This window comes from Rissa tridactyla, chromosome 1, assembly GCF_028500815.1.
Source record: "Rissa tridactyla isolate bRisTri1 chromosome 1, bRisTri1.patW.cur.20221130, whole genome shotgun sequence".
NCBI lineage: Eukaryota > Metazoa > Chordata > Aves > Charadriiformes > Laridae > Rissa > Rissa tridactyla.
In genome coordinates, this window is record NC_071466.1 from 189,357,433 (window position 1) to 189,378,427 (window position 20,995).

The window sequence follows — 20,995 nt, forward strand, 5'->3', positions numbered from 1 at the left end:
GCCTGAGGTTGCCATAATTTACCGAAGCATACAAGCACAAATCTGAGTCATGATCTAGTACATGCCCAGGAAAAATTATTACATAATGGTAACATGATAGTAATCTAAGGAACTTCATATTAGGGGCCATATTAACCTAGTAAGAACTCAGTAGGAGTCAGCTAACAAAATTTCTCATGTCACATGTAATTTTTTGATTTTTACTAAATTCTATTTTTGATTTTCTACAGGAGAATATGAGGTCAGTGAACAAATTACAGTTTGTTGCTATTATAAAAGAAAAACACAATAGAGTTTTAGAGAAAATCAGTTGTACAATGGTATCCCTATATTTAACAGGACCATTGTAAGACTGGCTTTCACAGGAAGGAAAATAGTTACAGATGTTATACTCCTGGGCTCAACAATTGACCAATTATTTAGAGATCTTTACATGAGGAGCACTGCTCCAAATACATTCAAAAAGTATCTAAGGATTTTCTAGGAAATACAACAACAAGGAAGGAAAGAAATTATAATGTGTCAGTACGAGATTGCTACATTAGACCCTATTTCTACAGGTTCTGCGTAGGCACGCTTCCCTGCCCATGCTGGGAAGTGGGAACTTCAACAGAACTATAGGCAGACACAGAGATATACCCACATGACATTTATTACAGTACTTGGAGAACGTTTACTTTTCAAGAATACTGGAAGATATGTTAAGCTATAGGTACTCTAAGTATTAAACGGTACACCATGCCGAGTTGTAAGAAGGCAATTTGCTGACATTAAATGTTGTCTTTGGCTGCCCATTATTGCCCTCAACTTCTTTCCTCAACTGTTTGAATGAATCATAATGGGCAGTTCTTAATAATACTTCTCAAGATATGAGAAACTAGACAACTTAAAACACTTGGTAAATAATTTTGTTGCAGCCAGCTTGAAAACTTGATCAAAGAAATTAGATATGGTAACAAATCTCAAAGTAGATCATCAAATAACATATGGATAAGGAAGTAAACCAACCCACAACCTGTATTGCAATCTGTCTCATACTCACTACTTCACGTTTTTCCACTTCAAACCAGCGAGATATTCCAGGTAAACTCTGCACCAAGATCAGTGTGGTTCTCTCCACCCATAGGCTCTACAATATACAAACCAAATTGATTTCCCTAATTTGCCTCTATATTATCTATATATTATTACCGGTTTTCTTTAGGAATACTTTCATTTAAGTAACAGTGAAAAAAAAAAATTAAAAAAAGAAAGTATTAACATACAGATTTCTACTGAAATGTCTACCCCAGAAGCCTATGACGTTCATTTTTCTTCTTACTTTCTAGGACCTACTACTAAGGCAGTAGATTGTGCTGATTCTTTACTCTTAAACATACTATTATTCTATATTGTATGTTGTCCCCTAATCTCCAAAAGTCACTCACAACTAAATTAGCATTTTAACATTTCCTTTCTGAGATAACATCCGAGAAGAGGGAGAGTTCAGAAGCAGAACAACTTACAGATCACAGAGAGTGACCACCTCTCCTCTGTGAAGTCCCGTTTGAGGTTCCACAACGCACGGCTGATGCGATACTCGAATGTACTACTGTTAAACACTTTGTGCCAGAGGTTTGTAAAATGATAAATCATCGCATATGGTAGAGCTCGCACAAAATATTTATAAGCTGTACAATTAAAATCAAGCCTTAGGGTTTAATTAGAGGACAATAGTGAGTTAATTTAGATGATTTATTACCCTTACCGTTCTTTCCTCTAAGTTTATAACAAAATTATTATGGGAAAACTCTCTTTGTGTGTCTGAATACCAGAATATATTCTGTGTCAGGATGTTTCTTGTGGGTCAGAACTAAAACATTGCTAGTGGGTCAGAAGTAAAATTACACCAGAAGAATGTAAGATAAATTTTCAGTGTGGCGTTTTTATTAGGAGGAACAGAAGTCTTTTACATATTAGGGAAGGAACTATTACTCTTCCCTGAGACAATCTCTGAGTTCAGAGGTAGTTTTTAGTCTTGATATCACAGGAAAAGAACATTATGCTGTAGTTTGGTCAAAACTGTCTCACCCTTGCTCTAGGGAGAGAGAACTTTTGGCAATCCTATCCATACCCCAGATTACCTACTCAACTATGTTTTCCCGGTCTGCCTTATAAGCTTCTCCGAAGGCTGCTCTGCTGTCTCCAGTTCTGCCTTCTATATATCACTCGCGCAAAAACAAATGTCTACTTTTTCTCTCCTATTCCCACATACAACAAAATCTTCCCATCTCCCATATATTTTTAATATTATTTTAATTAAAATGACAAGCAAAATAGTCAAACCTGAGCTACCATCTCCTTTAGAGAATTTGTTATACCACAGTCAGTTGCATAACACAACTGTAGGCAATGTTTCAATAATACAACTATCGTTGATGTTACAGATAAATCCATACGTCCAGTAGCTTGGGAAAGTGCACGGTAATTTACCTTGAATTCATTTTCCTTGTCCTTGGTTCCTTTGTGAAATGGTCTGTCATATCGGAATCGCCAGATGTGATTTACTTTGTAAAAGCTTTTGATGTTATCAGGAATACCGTCTCTCTGCAGGACTTCCTGGTTTTCTGGAATTGGTGTCACTGCATAAATCTGCAAATCTGTATGTAAAAAGTTAAGGCTATCTCATTTCATCCAAATTAGCAAAGCTAATTTGACTCCTGAAGCACGACAGAAGAAAAACTCTCTAAGAAGTGTGTACCAGGACATACATCTAGATTATTAATGGCTGGGGAAAGGAACCTGAGAGATTTTTTGATGGTTTGGGATTTCTTTTTACTGTTTTGTTGAAAATTTCATATTTATTTTTGAAATAGAGCTACTTACATGGAATAGTACATAGAGTAAAGGGATTTAATGAAATATATTCTTACACACAATATGTCATACCATGCTAAAATTATGTTGTATTATAGGAACTTGAAATACTGCAACTTGAACTAATACACCATTATCACAGCAGTGATAGTTCTACAAGTATTTTTGGCTAACATAAGAGTCTTAATAACCTGTCAAGGAATTTTTAAATAAAATCAACAATTACAAAGAAAATAATTCCAAACATAATGGAGTGACTGGGACAAATTGCAGAGGAATTCTAACCTACCCTTTATTTCAGTGGAGGCACATTGTGATTGAAATCGGCTTTAGGTGTACCTACATTTTTTAAAAGCACGAAAGACGTAACTGCGGTGTATGGGTTTGTGATTATGTGGATACACTGTGCTTCTGCCTGAAAGATGGTCTCATCTGGCTGATTAGCATGTTGCATAGCAATGGCATGTGGGAACTCATTCAGCATTCGCTGCTGGAAGGCCTCCAGCCTTTCATAGTCATGTCCTCGGCAAACAAATTCCTTATTCTGAGCAGAATAAGAAAAAAAAAAAAAAAAAAAAAAATGAAGAGCAAGTTATGTGAAAATAATTTGGTATCATTAGATAGACCCAAACATATGCTCTTAAATATAGACATTCGGGGCATTTTTTACATCGCTTTAAGAAGGAAAAAATAAGAAACAAAAGGCAATAATGAAAATAAGAAATCTAGAAAGACCAGGTTACTTAGAAGAAGAAAATTTTACAATATAAAGTATGGTTTATTCAAAAGTCTGGAAAAATTGAATTACTATACTTAGAGCTTTAATAAAAATCTGAAGAGAGAAATTGTTCTTAATGGATTAAAGTATGTAACTAACATAACAGATCATATCAGATTGTATAAAATATGTAACAAAAATATAATGCAAGAGACAGTTAAGACAATGAAATGAAAGTCCTTTTCATGAGGAACTAGGAAACTTCGCTTTGAAGTTATACAATTCTGAAGAAAAACAATGCATAAGAAAATGGTAGAACACATTCAATTTGCCTTATCCTCTAAATGACTATGAATTATCAGCCTTATAAATTAAAATTATCCTGTTTTTTGCAATATGAAGTAAAAGAATACTCCTGGCTCCAACACAGATTCTTTTACCTGGATGCCCACTATGAAGTTGCACCATTATTTTCCTGAGATTGTACAACATCAATACAGGTACCACACACAACCTACATTAAACATGAGATGCCTGGATCTGGAGTAACTGTTGGAACTAGTCACTGACCGTGGTGGTGCTGAGGGCACTTTTTGGTTTGATTCTGCTCGCACACGTTTGAAATAAGGAAATATCTTAACCATTTTTATAGAAACACTATTAAAGGAATTCCCTTTAAAAATCTATATTAGACAATTCTAAAAAGTCATTACTATTGTGCTCCTCTTGAAGCAGGTTTAGACAGAAGCAGTTGTCTTTATCTTGACAACAGAGACAGGAAGAATTGAATTTTGAGAGAGCCTGGACTTTCATGGGAATTGCTACAAGAAACCAACTGCAATAGTGTTATTGTGCAACTACAAATTAAAACGTAGCTTTATTCTGAAGCTTTATTCTTTATTCCTTTATTCTTTATTCCTTCTGTACTTAACGCAGCCAGGCTGTTTAAAAGAATTGCAAACTGCTTTGCCATAATAAAAAAATAAAAATCAAATGTAAGTTTTGAGGTGTTCTTTGCTGGTGCTGCAAGCATAAATCTGTGCTAAGTACATTTAACTTGGGAAATGTATAAATACTTCCAGGGCAGATGCATAAGCAGTGAAAGACCTACAGGTCTGAAAGTACTGCACTATTGCACAATTTCCCCCAGTACTTCATCATTTGATGTATTTTTAGTAATCTAAACATTAAATTATAATTCACATTTTCAAATTGGTTTACACAGATGTTATATTCAGATGACTACTAGGTAATATAAAAAACTATGTGCCTGTCAGATTCTTTTTGTGCACTGCTTTTAAAGGGGAGAGTTTCGTGCTATATTTACCATTTGGATTTTGTCATTTTCCCCACCACAAAGGCAAAGAAAAATTAGGCTTTTTAGGCCTCCACCATACAGAGGAAGTTTCTTCATCACTTATTTGAATTACCATAGGAAGAGGGAGCTTGGATTATGACTACAGAGGCTCCATGAATAAGATGGATTCTGTTCTCTTCCCAAGGTGACAGTCAAAGCAGCTGAACCACTGCAGACTGCGGAAGAGGGGAACAGGGTAAACACGACTAACATTTTCAAAGGCACTTCAAAGAATTCCCTGTTTCTCACAGGATAAGAACTTGTACATGGTACGATCAAATTTTCACATAAAGTGTTTATGAACGACAGCATGAATTCCAGAATTGCTCCATTCTGATTATTTTCAATTCACTTACTCTCAAGAAGAATGGGAACTTCTTTCCATAAAATCCAACTCTGAAAAATTCTGGCTCCAAACGCTGTTGATCCATAATTTTATCATACAAAGATGCTTCCATCATCTGGGTGAGATTGATAAGAAATGCAATTAGTTTTTTCTGAAAACATATTTTCACCTTCAACTATCACAAAAGGAAGGGTCTTTCAGCAAACTGCTCTGGAGTACTGGAATTGCAGTGCACCTCTGAGCAACAAAAAGGACATCTAGATGTCTCTGAATGCATCAGATTAAATAATTGTACCTCTTAATGACCTGAGAATTTCCAAGAATTAAAAAAAAAGTGCTTTTAAATATGAAGTGTCTATATCAAAGGGGTAAAATATTTGATTAATGACAACATGCATAGTTCTTTAATGAAAAATGGAAGTCATAGAAATGCAGTTTGAAACATATGACCCAGTAACCTGCTAATCATCCAAACACATGGCAGTAATGTGGTCAGTTCAGTCAGCAAAGTCCACTTTCCACATTCAAAAGAGTTGTGTCCAAATCATACCAGATACCAATGATTTAAGCATCTAATGTGAGTTACTTTAAAAAAACCTCACGATAGCAATTAACATCACTTTTGATCAATACATCCTGCTTTTATTTCACTCAAAACACTGACACAAAGCGATCTTAATGTCAAAGCCCCCTTTTTCTGATGATATTTCAGTCAAGCGTCCTCTGTTCGTAATTTTTTAATATGGTGAAAAGCCCCTCAGTATTAGCCCTATTTTAGGTAATGCAGACAGCTATTTGATGTGTATATGATATCAAAAGCTGCCTAGTTACATTGCTGTGAGAAATCCCCACACCTCCATTTTTGGATAAACATAGGTGGCACAGATATAGTAGAAGGATATTTCCTAATGCAAACACAAAACACGTTAAATACAATTAATTAAACAGGCATAAACTAATTATTTTATTCCTGTGATGGCAGTCAGTTTGCTTTTACTTATAGGATTCTGCCCTTGGGATATATAAAGATGTATGGAATAAGCAGATCACAGGGAGTACTGCCACATAGCTCTGTGGTGAGAATTTTGCATCATGTTGTTAAGCAGCTCTGGATTAAGTCTACTTTAGTCACTCCTAGCAGCAAGTATCCCACACCTACAGAAAATTTAAAAAGGAAGCTGTAACATAAAATTGAATCCTTCCGAAGCAGACAAGAAAAGGGAAGACTGAATAATCTTTAAAACACAGTATCAGAAAGAACGAAGAAAGAAACAATGCTTAGAGTTCTAAGAAAAATGTGAGAGAAAGCAGGAAGACTGTACCAGGCAAGATTCATTTTGGCTATATGGTATTAAACAGACCGTATTTTTAAGCATTAAATTAAAAAACTGCAAAGGTGTACGTTGCTTGTTGCAACCTCTTTGCTCCCAGTTACACATGCAGATACATTGCTGCTCCTACTGAAGGACTGCATAGAGCACATTCCCTGGATAAACCACAGGAAACCAATTAAAGTGAATTTGTAATACAATTTTTCTGCATAAGCTTCGTTATGCGACCTTCATCGTAAAAGGGGCGCTGTACAGGTACAAACATTGCAAGATCAGTTATTTTCCCATTTTTCTTCAAAAAGCTCACACTCCTTTTTTATAATCTTCACGGTAAAAAGAAAACACAAGCTAAAAAATAAAGTTTGCAACCCAAACCTAAGACCATTCCACGTCAAATTTAATCTTCTAAGTGATATTTTATAACCCAAAGTAAACAGCTTTTGGATCTCTGATTGATGAAAAGTACTCAGGTACATTACCCTCATCTTGCTGAGGTTTCTGTAGTCATAGTAGCTCTCATACTGTTCTGCAATTTTCCTGCATAAGATAATGCCATTTTCCCAACACTGCAAGCAAGTAAAAGATATTCAGCAATTTCAAAACAACTGTTGGATAATTTGTGATTTGTTAGTGATCTGTTCTTTCTACACTGTCATACTTCCAGTAACTGAAAATACTCCAACATAATGTCCGCTAGCAATACCGATAGCTGCTGAGTAATACTGATGAATTCTTTGAAGGATTGAAAATATATTTAGAGACTTATTTAATAAATTATTTTTTCAGAACTATCACTGCACAAAATATAAGTCATTGCGAGAGTGACAGACGTCTCTTTTGATACTACATATGAGATTGATTCAACACTATCATTTTTGCATTTTAAAATTATCTTCTTAACATATCCTCCTTAATTTTTGTAGATTGGAAAATATTTTATTGCATCATATTAGTTAAACTCCTTAAGATAATTACAGAATTTTTTGAAAAAACTGATGATCAGCATGAGTTTGATTACATGTACTCAGCTCACATGAACATTACACTAGCTACACAAAATTGCAATCAACTGCATGTTTAGCAGCAAGACAAATCATCACACAAAGTACGATGCATAGAAATTAGTATATAAAATTTTAGACTACAGCATAATTATTCTTGCTTAATTCAGAATAAACATTCTCAGTGATGACAATGAACTGTGATCCCCAAAACTCATTTCTTTTTAGAGATTCTGCAATTGCTATTCTAAAAGATGCAACATGATTTAGAATGTGTAAACATAGTCCTTATAATCCAGGCCCCTGAATTTTTTTCCCCTCACTTGGTCACTAAGTGAATTTCATCAGCTTTATATGGCTCATTTTCACCACCTTTAAAATTGGGGAAAATTATGTTACCTTTTATGAAGCGCTTTGACAGTTACAAAGCAAATTGCTACACAAGTGCAAATTATTGTCACATGTCAGTGTGGGATTTCTAGGATACAAGCACAGGACTAGAAGAAACCTACTGTGTCGCTAAGTAACTGCTTAATCAGGCAACGAGACAAACACTTCCCCTCTATATGAGAAAGGACTGCAGCCCCAGCAGTAACGTCCTAAAATGAATAAACTATCCTTTCAAGATCCACTCACTGAAATAGGACTATTTTACCTTTCCCCTATCAAAGTTTTGAATGATGGTCAGATGGAGACACTCTTTACGTTGCCACTCTGTTTGCATGGGGTAGTTGAGAAATTCTCTCAGCGGCCGGTCAGACCACTCCAACAGCTCATCGTACAGCAGCAGCGTGTAGGCAGCCTCTGCAAGACAAATTATAGCACGGTACTTACGAACACCAAACAAATAAAACAGCCAAACCAAGTACACAGAAACGTGAATGCTCCTGACGAGATGCACCTTTTTAATGGGTAGCTGATTTATTTCAAGTATATGACAGATGGTGGTACTGGTTTTGGACAGAGTTACTATCTTCAGCTATAATAAATTAATCTTACAATTTTCACACACTATTTAAAGTAGAGTCACTGGGACAGTTTTCCTGGTGTCTGACAATACAAAGGGGACAGCCAGATTAAGAAAACAATTCCCCGCTTAGCCCTAGTCTTTCCTATTGCTAAGGAGAAACACTCACTGGCTCTGCTGTCTGAACAAGGGAAGGAGGACCAGAGGATGAGGAACGTCAGTAGGGAAAGAGGAAAGAAGACAGATAGGACTGTGGACACACTCCCAAAGAGATCAGGGCTGGGAGGGAAATGAAGAGGCAGATATCTGCTTAATAGACTAATTCTTTCCATAATAGAAATAAATCCCTCATAGCTGAGTCTTAACACTCTACCATAACAAATAATTTAGAAGTGAACACATAATTATTATTATTTTTTAAACTTTATTTATTTATTTATAGGTTTGGAAGGGATCAAACCTATTGTTGCTGTCTGGTCAGAGAACTGCGTAGTAATCTTTAGATCACGGTAGAAATTATATGGGAATATAAAAATTATTACTATTATTTTTACTTTGATCTAAACAATTCCTCAGAAATAGTACACTAAAACTAATATTAACGAACCTCTCTATTGCAACATCAGACTTTGGTCAGTTACAAAACACCGGAATTACTACTGGCTATGACAATTCAATTTGGGTAACTGTGCACATGCATTATTGTTTTCCATGTCAGTGTTCACAGTCTATTTTCCACTCACAGGACCACTTTGCATCAGTCAGCACAAAGATGGGCCACATTCTGGAGATGTGCTGCACTGGAGAAAGAAGTTGCCTAGTGGACTTACTTTATTGCAGGTTTTATAGGTTGTACATAAGGCAAAAAATAACTATAAAGTTTGCCCCAGACAACCATATCGTAATTCTGCCTCTGCCTTATGAGTTCTCATAAGACAGGTGACTTAAACCAAACTCCACAGAGTTTTTCCTAAGAGTAGTGTTCCTCTTACGCGTCCAGCTTAAGAACCCGTGGGTGAAAAACCATCACTGCAGCAGATGTTTGTGGGAGAACGTGCTTTGAATCCTTATGTTGTAAAATGCTAAACATGGTGCAAAATGATGCTGCACTGCTATACATACGTGCAAAGGACATGGCTGAAGTTGCGCAGTTTTAACTCTGGCATCACACAGCTTTCCGGCTGCTTGACTGGTAACATCTTTTGTCATAGCTTCAAGCTACAGTTTGGTACTCAAAATATGCAGCACATTCATATACCAATTTAAAAAAAGTCCATGAAGTTGATAACAACAAATCATTCAAAATCATAAGGAAGCAAAAGATAGCAGAACATAAACACATGTCAGGATAGCTCCCTCTGACCCTTCCTTTCTAACTTGGCATGCAAGTCCTTCGTTTGAACAGATTTTTGCCTGTCATACCAATATATATATTTTTTTTTTAAGTTATCATAAATGTATATAGAAGGTTTCTAAAATAAGAATGGCCATACTGGACAGAAAGTCCGAAGAGTCCCTTTACCCAGCGTCCTGGCAGTAGCCAGTATAATAAATAACATATTGGTACCTTTGGGAGAGGTCTGTAACTATTGGCTGTGCAGCAAAACAGTAAGGAGAGATAAACAGGGTTGACTCACGATGTGGGAAATTCAATTAGTTTTTTTTAACAGGAGAGATTCAAAAACCTAAACATTTCTAAGATGGATAGATACAAAGACAATTTCATTACACTTCTGAGGTGACTGAGAGGACACAAGAGGAATCAGTGCGTTTATGTGCTTCAGCCTCAAGAGAGTTATATTTATAGTTGTAACTGAGTGCTAGTTAAAGAAAGATTTGAAGCTACATTTTATATTAATAAGGACTTTTTCTTTTTTTTTTTTTATAGAGGATTATTAGAGACAGTTCTGTAAATTATACTATGGAAGGAGAGAAAAATTATTTTAAGGGCAAGCTGGCTTCATCCCTAGAACGAAACTATGCAGTTAGCAAATTAATGGTGCAACATGTAGGAATGCTGCTGAAGTAGCAAACTTCTTTTCTTACTCCCACGTACTTTAGGTCAGCTGGTTTCCAAAAGGTCTGTGTGTTGATAAGGGAAGGTAATGGGCTACATGAGTCTGTTTTCTAGTGGAAAGACTGACTCTATCTCAATGTCACGGGTGTGAGACAATTCTTCCTTAAGGCTCTCATGGCAAAAAAAAATAAATCAGTCTCGTGGAATCTACCATGGCAAAGAATGCAAAAATCACACATGTTAATAATAAATACACAGGAAATACATCAAAGTCCTGGAAACAATTTTTGAGCAAAATACTGTTTAAAATAAGAATGGATAGCAAAACAATTGAAAAACAATAGGTTCATATCACCGCTAAAGGTAAACTGGACACATCTTAGCAGCCAATGCATAGAGAACTCAATATTGCTTAAAGAGTTACTAAGATCTGTTATGTAAAATCAGGAAATGAATAGTTTGGCACAAAAGCCAGCTGTGGGAAACATACTGCTTGATAATCAAAACTCTCTTGTGACTCACTACTGCCAGGTCACATGAGGAAATTAAAATCTCTCCTTAAATACATCTGGCTAACCAGTCTACACTTTAAACCCATGAGCTGCAAAGGGAATGTGGAAATTCCAAGTGAAGGATCTTTCTTACGGATAGCAGAAAAGCATAAGGAAATTTGCCATGGCAGTAGGTACCTGTATCCTTTTACTAGTGACCCCCAGCCAAGTGATCTGCTTTTAAGAAGGAAAAAATTCTGGAGAGATTCTGAACACATGCACTAGAAATTGCAAACACTGGGGAAAAGATGGAGGTATTATAAGGTCAGTTAAATATTTTGGCAACCAAAGATAGTTTAATTTAAAGAGATACTGATTTTATCTTCTCCAGCAATTATTGATGGCACGTAGTTACCTAAATGAAGTGCCCTTTACGTTGTGTAAACAACAACCATGCACATTATCTTCTTACTTCTTCATTTAAAAGATAATGGCCAGCCCTGGCACTAAATTCACATTGAGAAATCTTGGACAATATTACTGCAAACATGGTATGTGAAGATTCAGAAAGACACCAGCAGAATGCTACACTGGTTAGAGGTTTTAGTGTGTCTGTCTCATCATTAGTAAGCGATACAGGTCTCCCTTTCTTTTCTTCTTTTAATCTAAAAGTTAGGTTCTGAAACACCACAGCAAACAGCTAACCAGCAGCATTACAAAACAGTATATAGGCTCAGATACTACCAAATGGACTTATAAAAACTTCCTCTAAACTTCACTCCTTTTGGGTGAAGAATGACCGTATCACACATTTCTTGCTAGTGTGTATCAATAGTGATCATTTACATTCAACGTGGCACAGCAAGTAGAGTTGAGGGGCTGAAAAAAAGCCATATTTTGAGAGAGATTAATTGGGCAAGGAAACTCTGCTGTTGCCTGTGTTGGTATGTTCTCCACTGAGGACACAGCTTACAGGTTTGCAAAAGACTGCAAATCACGGACCAGTCCTAAATATCTTTTTGTAGTTTGTACTCAATTACCTGTGAAGTTTTGTGCTTTCAGATGTAGGTCATAGAGCTTGTGAATATAGCGAATATACATCTCTTCCTTGTTCAGTTCAGTCTTGTAAAAATTCTGCAATAAAGTTGAATTTTGAATGAAAGGTAGCAGTTAATAAATATATGACAGTGGTTACAAACAAAAGACTTCAAACATAATGCTCTAGAAATAAACGCATACATTTGAAAGTTTCACATGTACAAAGTCATTACACGTAACTGCAGTAATATGGTAAGAAGTAGTAAATAGAATAGTAAATTTTCAGTAGACAAGACAACATGATCCTGAATGTTTTTTTATTTAAATTGTCATAGAACATAAGAGGAAGAACCTGAAAGAACTGGAATCTGACAGTTCTTTCTTTGTATATACTAACCTATCCAGAAAGTGAACCCATATATCCTTACTTAGGCCATTTAACATCCTGCTGAAAGCTGTATGTTGGTTTTAAAATATTGACAGCACTCTGAATTTTGTATTCATATTTTAACAAAATATCTACTGCCTGGTATGTCTACTCTTCCTTTGGTTGTAGCAAAATGCCAGAAGGATTTTGGTAGCTTTGTGAAGAACTATTTCGTATTGTAAACAGCAAAGTCCTGAATGAAAAACGTGACTTCTTCAGCATTACCTGATGCTAGGAACTGGTAACTGGTGCATAAATATTGGACTGTATGATTGAAACACACAAAGCTGCGCTCTAAGGTGATACCCAGGACAAAATTTCTAGAAGTGGCTAAAGATTTTGGGGTGTGTAACTGCTATTTGTTGTTACATAGATAAAATACGGAATGCAATGTCAACACTTTTAGTTCAAAACATTCATAATCTACTTGCAAGCCCTAAAACAAAGTATGAAAAAGTTATAGGGAGACAAGTATAACCCTATAGCACTGTTCGCAAGTATTGCCATACTCACTATGGACATGCAGCTACCGTCCCCCTGCTAGCCACACTTAATGTTCAGGATGATCTGCTTTGCTTAATAAAAATGTATAGAAGAATCTAGCACTGGTCCTCATTACAATTAACAGTTTCTGTTCTATTATTCAAATCACCTATTATTTTGAACTCTAAGCAAGTGACCAAAATTTTCCCCCTATTGTACAGTATTCTTATTCTGTGCCACTGTTTCCTAAATTGTGTTATTATCAAAGAGAAAGGTGGGAGGAACATTATCAAAATAAAAACTTTATAGAGAAACTATTTTTTTAACTGACTTGAGAAAATGACTAGCTATCAATAGCTCTGTAATGACATGCCTGCTTTAGGCCACCATCTGTTTTTATAATTCAATGACACCTCTTTTCCTCCCACAAGGTATAGATCAGGAACATAAGCTTCTCTTTAGAAGAGAAAATGAAAAAATATCTGTTTGTATCTTCATATTTACCTGTCTGAAAAAAAGCATAATCTACAATACAGAATTGCGAGCAATAAAGCATAAAGATTAAGACAAAATATGGCACTGAACTGCAGTACTAGACTTCTCAGCTCTTACCCCTAAGCGCTAAAGGCTGCAGTACGTGCACAAGTCTGAACTATACAAATCAACTGGCTCTTCTCTGAAGCTCAGCTCTGACAATGTCCAGTTGGTCTATAAGGCAGACCACAGCAAGGCAACTCACTCACAGCTCAGGAAATACATCGTGCTAACAAAGGTGTCGTGTCATTTTTCAATAAACTATTTCAAGATAAAAACTGCAGCAGATGAAGTCTTCAAAAGGGGACATGATGTAAGAAGTAGACTTCCCCAATTAATAAAGACTTCTTTTCCTAAGAAAAAAAACAGCTTGAAAACAGGCAATTTGGACACGTTCTACTTAAATGGCATGATGTCTACATGGCAGTGTAGAGCATCACAGGAAAACGTCCTCTTTCTAAAAAGACGATACAATTTTGAATTACTAGAACCTAAAATATCAATTAAATATCAAATCCTAATGAGCACCAGAGATGCCTGAGAAAAACTACTCAGCGAATTACCAGAAGGTATTCAATACACTTCACAGAATCATAGAATAGTTTGGGTTGGAAGGGAACTTTAAAGGTCCTACCCCTCCGCAATGAGCAGGGACATCTTCAACTAGATCAGGTTGCTCAGAATCCCCTCCAACCTGACCTTGAATGTTTCCAGGCATGGTGCATCTACCACTTCTCTGGGAAGCCTGTTCCAGTGTTTCACCACCATCATTGTAAAAAAAATTATTCCTTCTTCTAGTCTGAATCTACCTTCTTTTAGTTTAAAGCCATTACCCCTTGTCCTATCGCAACAGGCCCTGCTAAAAAATTTGTCCCCATCTTTCTTATAAGCCCCCTTTAAGTACTGAAAGGCCACAATAAGGTCTCCCTGGAGCCTTCTCTTCTCCAGGCTGAACAACCCCAACTCTCTCAGCCCTTTCCTCATAGGAGAGGTGCTCCAGCCCTCTCATCATTTTTGTGGCCCTCCTCTGAACCCGCTCCAACAGGCCCATGTCTTTCCTGTGCTGAGGGCTCCAGAGCTGGGTGCAGTACCCCAGGTGGGGTCTTACCAGAGCAGAGTGGAGGGGCAGAATCACCTCCCTTGACCTGCTGGCCATGCTTCTTTTGATGCAGCCCAGGGTACAGTTGGCCTTCTGGGCTGCGAGTGCGCATTGTTGGCTCATGTCCAGCTTTTCACCCACCAGTACCCCCAAGTCCTTCTCAGCACGGCTACTCCAATCCCTTCATCCCAGAGCCTGCATTGATACCCAGGGTTGCCCCGACCCAGGTGCAGGACCCTACGCTTGGCCTTGTTGAATCTCATGAAGTTCACACGGGCCCCCTTCTCGAGCCTCTGGCTTGAGTCTCTGGACGACATCCCATCCCTCAGGTGTGTCAACTGCACCACGCAGCTTGGTGTCGTCTGCAAACTTGCTGAGGGTGCACTCGATCCCACTGTCTATGGCATTGGTGAAGACATTAAGCAGTACTGGTCCCAGCGCAGACCCATGAGGGACGCCCTTGTCACCAATCTCCATCTGGACATTGAGCCATTGACCACTACTCTCTGGATGTGACCATCCAACCAATTCCTCATCTGACGAACAGTCCACCCATCAAATCCATAACTCTCCAATTTAGACAGAAGGATGTTGTGGGGGACCGTGTCAAACGCCTTACAGAAGTCCAGATAGACAACAGCCATAGGTCTTTCCTTGTCCACTGATGTAGCCATCATAGAAGGCCACTAGGTTGGTCAGGTAGGACTTGCCCTTGGTGAAGCCATGCTGGCTGTGTTGAATCACCTCCCTGTCCTCCATGTGCCTTAGCATAGCTTCTAGGAGGATCTGTTCCATGATCTCCCCAGGCACAGAGGTGAAGCTGACAGGCCTTTCAATGCTTTGGAACAACTCTGTGATGACAGAGTTCTTTCATTAGAAATTCAACTTTCAAATTGGAGTTAGGTGATTCTTATGCATAAGGAACTAACTCCATTAGACACCTCTTAAACAAGCATTACTAATGTGAAACCTACTCTGTATGATCCAGACGGTGGGGAGAGTGAGAAAATGTTCCTACCTTCTTTTATCTGCGTTATTGCTGCTGGTGCACACCCCCCCTTCTGCATATTTCATGACGTTGCATAATGCCAGTTAATTTGATAACTTGGTTAACTTGGACAATTCTATTTTCTGGAAGAATAGCATATACCTCTATGGCAAAACAACATAAAAATTCGCTTTTCATGCCATCAAGTCCTCTTATCTTTGCAAGTCAGAATACCTTTAAAGTAGTGGTGAAAAATGAAATATTGCTTCCTCCTCTGTACTTCAAATAATTTTAACATTATACATTCTTCTAATTACTCATTGCATGAAACATCTTTTGAGATGAAAACCAGTTCATCCATCATATGGGCAAGAAAATGGCTTAAAATTTTTGTGCTATTTCTGTAATTGAAATTTCCTTTTCAAAATTTAGCATTTGTTGTTTCTGGGGTGTGCAAATAGTATTAATTTTTTTCTGAAAAATTGTTCAGGTATGAAATCCACCTTAGCCTGTAGTAGTCATTGAAAATCCCATTAAAAGGTATTAGGGTGTTTTGGGGTTTTTAAATATTTTAATTTTCTTTTTGTGCAAATCTTAGATGATCTCCTAATAATGGTTTAAAAACTCCTTAGTGATAGAATGAAAATAATCCAGGTGCTTTACAGAATTCAGATCATGCCAGATATTCTGACAGAAAGCCAGCTGCTCTATGGGTACGTAGTAAACATCATCCCTATTTAGAGAGCAGTATTTTCCTACTGAAGGAATCCTTTATTCTCTTATGTGTAACTGCTACTTAGAACTGATACCAAATTGTTTCACTGACGTCAAAAATGCAGAATTACAAGTCAGCTTATTCTGGTTTGTTTTTTGTTGGGTGGTTTTTTTTTTTTTTTTTTCCTGGCTAAAAATATAGCTTTCCAAAACATTCAGCATGAAAATGGAAACTTTCCAAGGTTAACGGAAGTCAACAAACTTGTCAGTGGAAACTGGCCTAGAACCAAGATACATCTTGTAAACAAAAATGAAATCTTTTTCATAATACAAATTTGCACCATTGGTCTGTTTTAATGATGATAACACAACAAGAGGTGGTCTTGAGCAGCATTTCTGGCTCTTCTACTGGGAAGAGAATAGATAGCCTGCAGTCTTCAGAAGATATCCCATATTACAGGTCATAAGAAGCAACTTGTGTCAGTTATTGGAGAAGAAAGGGAACAGGAGAAAATCATGTAAGTTTTATTGGGTTTGGGAAAGGAGGAAAGGCTTGTGTGTTTCTATGAACTCAGAGACCAATTAAACTTGGGGAAATACTTTGGTGAAGTTTATCCGGTAGGAAGAGACTGAAATTGAATAAGGCAGTATTAGGGATCTCTCAGAGCCCAATTATAAAATGCCAGGGAAGACTAACTCCCCACTGTATCAATTTCACCGTGAAAAAAAAAAAATCAGTGATCCTAAGTACGGTGTTATTCTGTCAACTTCCACTCAAACTGCATGAGGAAGCAAGATACCTCCCATTCAAATGTGTGGCTGTATATTAGAAAATGCTCAACTGGAATCAAAAAGGGAACGAAAAAGTATTATACAAACCAAAAGGCTAACAGTGCAGCCAATCTTTTTGCCATCCACTTCTCCCATTTTCATGCAGTCCCTAAAACAGAAAGTAATGAAAGTCAAAAGGAATTACGTTTATCCTCTTATAGTGAAGCACACCTCAGAAAACAGACATATTTAGCTCAGCAAGCTAACCGAAATGATGCAACCCAAAGGCATTTGGGTGAACAGCTGACCCAGGCATGTAAGGGACTTCCTGTCTCCTTTTCTAGGACATGGAATACCTCAGTCATCAAGAAAGTAAATGTTTTTCTCTGGTTTTGTCATTGATTTGCTGGGTGACTGCTGGAGATCATTTGATTTCTTCATACCTTGTGTTCAAATCACGCCAGCAGAAGCCAGCATGGCTGCCAGAAGAGGCAGTCCTGTACCCCTCCTGCTCTCAGGCACTCATTCCCAGTCCTGCACTGCTGCCTGCACAAACCTCAGGAAGAGATACAGGTTAGGACTATCTTCTGCTAGGTTAGTTTTAGCCCACGTCAGTCAGATCACCAAAGCGCAGCACAAACACTTGTGCTGGCACAAGGAAGAGGGTGATGTGCATGATGGAATGAGCAGGGATGAGTCTGCTTTCTTCAGAGACAGTGTACATCTAAGTTGGCCATGGAATTACAGCATAAATTCCTCTTCTGCGAAAAAACAGAATGAGACTGACCTTCTCTGTAAAATGCTGCAAGATCCACCAAATTTTTCTCAGTACCACTTTATAATTAGTATCATTTATTGTTTGGGAAGGCAACAGATCTGACCCTCAAGCCAAAGGTTAAAATGGAACCACATAGAGTTTGATTATCACAAAGGAAAAAGTAGTCTCTGTATAACCATATTGGAGCAAAAAAATAACAGGCAGACATTACCATGTAGTCACTAAAAAAATTTAATGCAATTTTAAAACATTCTTGCATACACGAGCTAAATGATCACCCCAAATACTCTCATAACCACCAGTATGCACAATTGTTTTGAAAGATGTTGAATTGAGAGCCCTGGAGGTTGTAATCCAAACAATCCTTGAAGAGGAATAGCACCGCCAGGCTTCTAGAAATTAAGAGTTCAGTCTCTTTGTTGACAAAATAGCTTTCCTTTCAAACTATCAGTGAGGACAGCAAGTGGAGTACCAGATCTTACCACGTGTCCCCCATGAAATTGCGGAAAAAACCTAACACTTAAGCTCTACAAAGTGCTACTACTAATGGCAATAAGGAGAACTAAGCTGAAATCTGTTTAAAGTTTCTACAAGGACTTCACAAGTGACTGAGAAAATCCCTCTTAATCTCTCACTCCTAAAAGGGAGTATCTCTCTCTTATTTCCCCCTCCTTTGTTCATGTGGTACAGTCAGATGCGAGCTTCTCACCCAGAGATCATATCTTTGTATACATACTTACTGTGCTGGCTGACACTACAACTAAGCATGATTGACATAGTAGTAAGAATTTTACATATTCCGTAAAACAACTGTCAAGTGATTAGTATTGAGCTCCGTGCCTTCAGACAGACTTGAGTCACTAACCTACTACCAAAAGTTCCTATATTGCTTGAAAGGAAACTCGTACACGCCAGTGGATTTTCATACCACGGGGAGGCTACTGGGTTGGTTTTCAGCCAGCTCGTCTCATTTTCCTGTTGACTATACAGCTGCTGTCAAAGATCCTGAGCACGTACAATTGATGTGTCCATGCACAGTCACCATTTGCACAAGATCACCATATTTGCCTCCTAATGTTTTGAAGAGGACAACCCTACTTATAAATGGTGATAATCACTCACCTGTAGTCCAGCAACCTCTCCATGAGGCGGGTCACAGTGGCGATTAACGAAACGCCACTTTCCCTCCATGTTTCCCGCTCAATTTTCTTCAGTAGACTGAAAAAAAAAAAAAGCCAGAACAATTTTACCGTTTATTTTTAACTGTCACTATGACAACCACTCTGCTTTTACCAGTACCTTAATACCTTAGCAACATCTTTGATAGTTAGGTTTTCTTTTACAAACACCCTCCCAAGAAGCACAATTTGCAAACAATGTCTTACCTAGGATAAGGACCAAAAAGTGGAATTCTAGTCCAGGAAGCATTGACAAAACAAATGATTTTTATATTAGCTGCATCAGGTTAAAATATATCAAATACCTAATTTTCAGAATATATTAATATCCCAAAGACTTAACAGAACTCTTACATAATAATATATATATATATTAATTTCATGCTGAAACATGAGAAAATGGGGAGTTTTAAGATGTACCTAGAAAAGAATATTTATCAACACAATATACCTTCTCAATTGGACCTCAATTTTTTTAACAAATATTTTTCCTGCTCTCCTCTCAAATATTTCATTATGCATGAAATATAAGAACACGTAAGGGATTTGAATAAGATGATTCCCCCTCTTCACTTAATATTTCCCTCTGAGAACATACTATCATGCACATGTAAAATTCTATTAGCTCAAATTATGATAAGATTCTTTATTAAAAACCGTTGCGTTGAGTCCTTACACTAATGTAAACGCAGATTACACATTGAATTGCAAAGATTTCAAAATGGTGTTATAAGTGGAGCTGTCAGTAAAATTATACTTCATACTTCTTTCTGTTACAGGCCTTTGATTTTCACTGCTTAAGTTTATCAAATATTAATCATTTGGGCATGGATTTCCAACATTTCCTCCCTGAGAATGAACAAGGAAATATTTATCTACAGAGTTGTGTTACTTTCATGCTTTGGCGCAGGATGTCAGATGGATGACATGTCCATGGAGATATTTTAGCAGTCTCCCTGAAAATGCGCTCAGGTATGGTTTACTGAAAAGTCTCTGAAAATTGCCACATCCATATACTCAGAGCTTTTTAGAGAGTTGTTAATAGCGTCTCCGAACCTTCTGTCTGCAGTGGGCAAGCTGTCAGCTCCACTGACCTTCATCTATACTGAGCATGTTCAGTGCCATAAAACTCCTACGTCCAAATTTCACCAACAACATAACAGCGCCCAATAACTCCTACATGCCAACTGCACTAGCTATACACTCCAGCTCTGCTCGGCTCCTTACATACGGGGGGATGTCACAGATGCAATTCTCCAACCTTATTCGACCTAAATGAAGCTGTGCTCTGCTGGAAGCAAGAAGGAAACATTGATCTTCATTCTGCACCCTTATATTGATCTTAGACTCACTTCTCCTCTTTAGGAGGCAACCAGATGTCTTTCCCTAACATTCAGAGACCGGTTACCTGTCATTGCTAGCAGAGAGAGATGACAAAGCCATCCTTTACCAGAAGAGGTTAAAGCACTAATCTGGCACCTCTGCTTTCCATACAGAATACACAGGCTAAATTAATTCGCTTTTAAACCCCTTATATTCCTTTCAATACAAGTTTTTGTGGCTAACAAGAAATAAGAATAAAGCTTGTTACATTATTAAGCAGTGATTACTGCACTGATTTTTCCTTTCTATTGCCTTTCAACTCTGTATTAAACAGGAACATTTCAACCTAAATTCATCAAAATAATTACCTACAGTTCCTGTAGAAAAACAGCAGTCTGACTTCTCTTTTAAAACAGATGGTTTTCATCGGTATTTGACTTATGCATGTTCTTTATAAATGTATTGTCATATTCATTATAAATATACAATTTCTACAAATGGGTTGTGTAGATACATTCAAAGCACTTATTCAAACTGACATCAATGTCGTCAGTTGAACAATCTTATGACTTGCCTTC

General features: G+C 37.4%; 1 protein-coding gene across 3 annotated transcripts in view; it reads right to left on the bottom strand.

Annotated features, from left to right (window-relative positions):
- DOCK4 (dedicator of cytokinesis 4) overlaps positions 1-20,995 on the bottom strand; it is a 254,671-nt gene that overhangs the window by 21,844 nt on the left and 211,832 nt on the right. For all 3 annotated transcript variants that reach the window (XM_054197685.1, XM_054197676.1, XM_054197691.1), the window contains 9 exons: positions 19,039-19,134; positions 17,247-17,307; positions 12,125-12,218; positions 8,265-8,413; positions 7,088-7,174; positions 5,288-5,392; positions 3,259-3,400; positions 2,473-2,639; positions 1,043-1,129 (listed from right to left, as the gene is read on the bottom strand). In XM_054197685.1, coding sequence (XP_054053660.1) covers positions 1,043-1,129; positions 2,473-2,639; positions 3,259-3,400; positions 5,288-5,392; positions 7,088-7,174; positions 8,265-8,413; positions 12,125-12,218; positions 17,247-17,307; positions 19,039-19,134 — 988 coding nt within the window. The remainder of the gene's footprint in view (positions 1-1,042; positions 1,130-2,472; positions 2,640-3,258; positions 3,401-5,287; positions 5,393-7,087; positions 7,175-8,264; positions 8,414-12,124; positions 12,219-17,246; positions 17,308-19,038; positions 19,135-20,995) is intronic.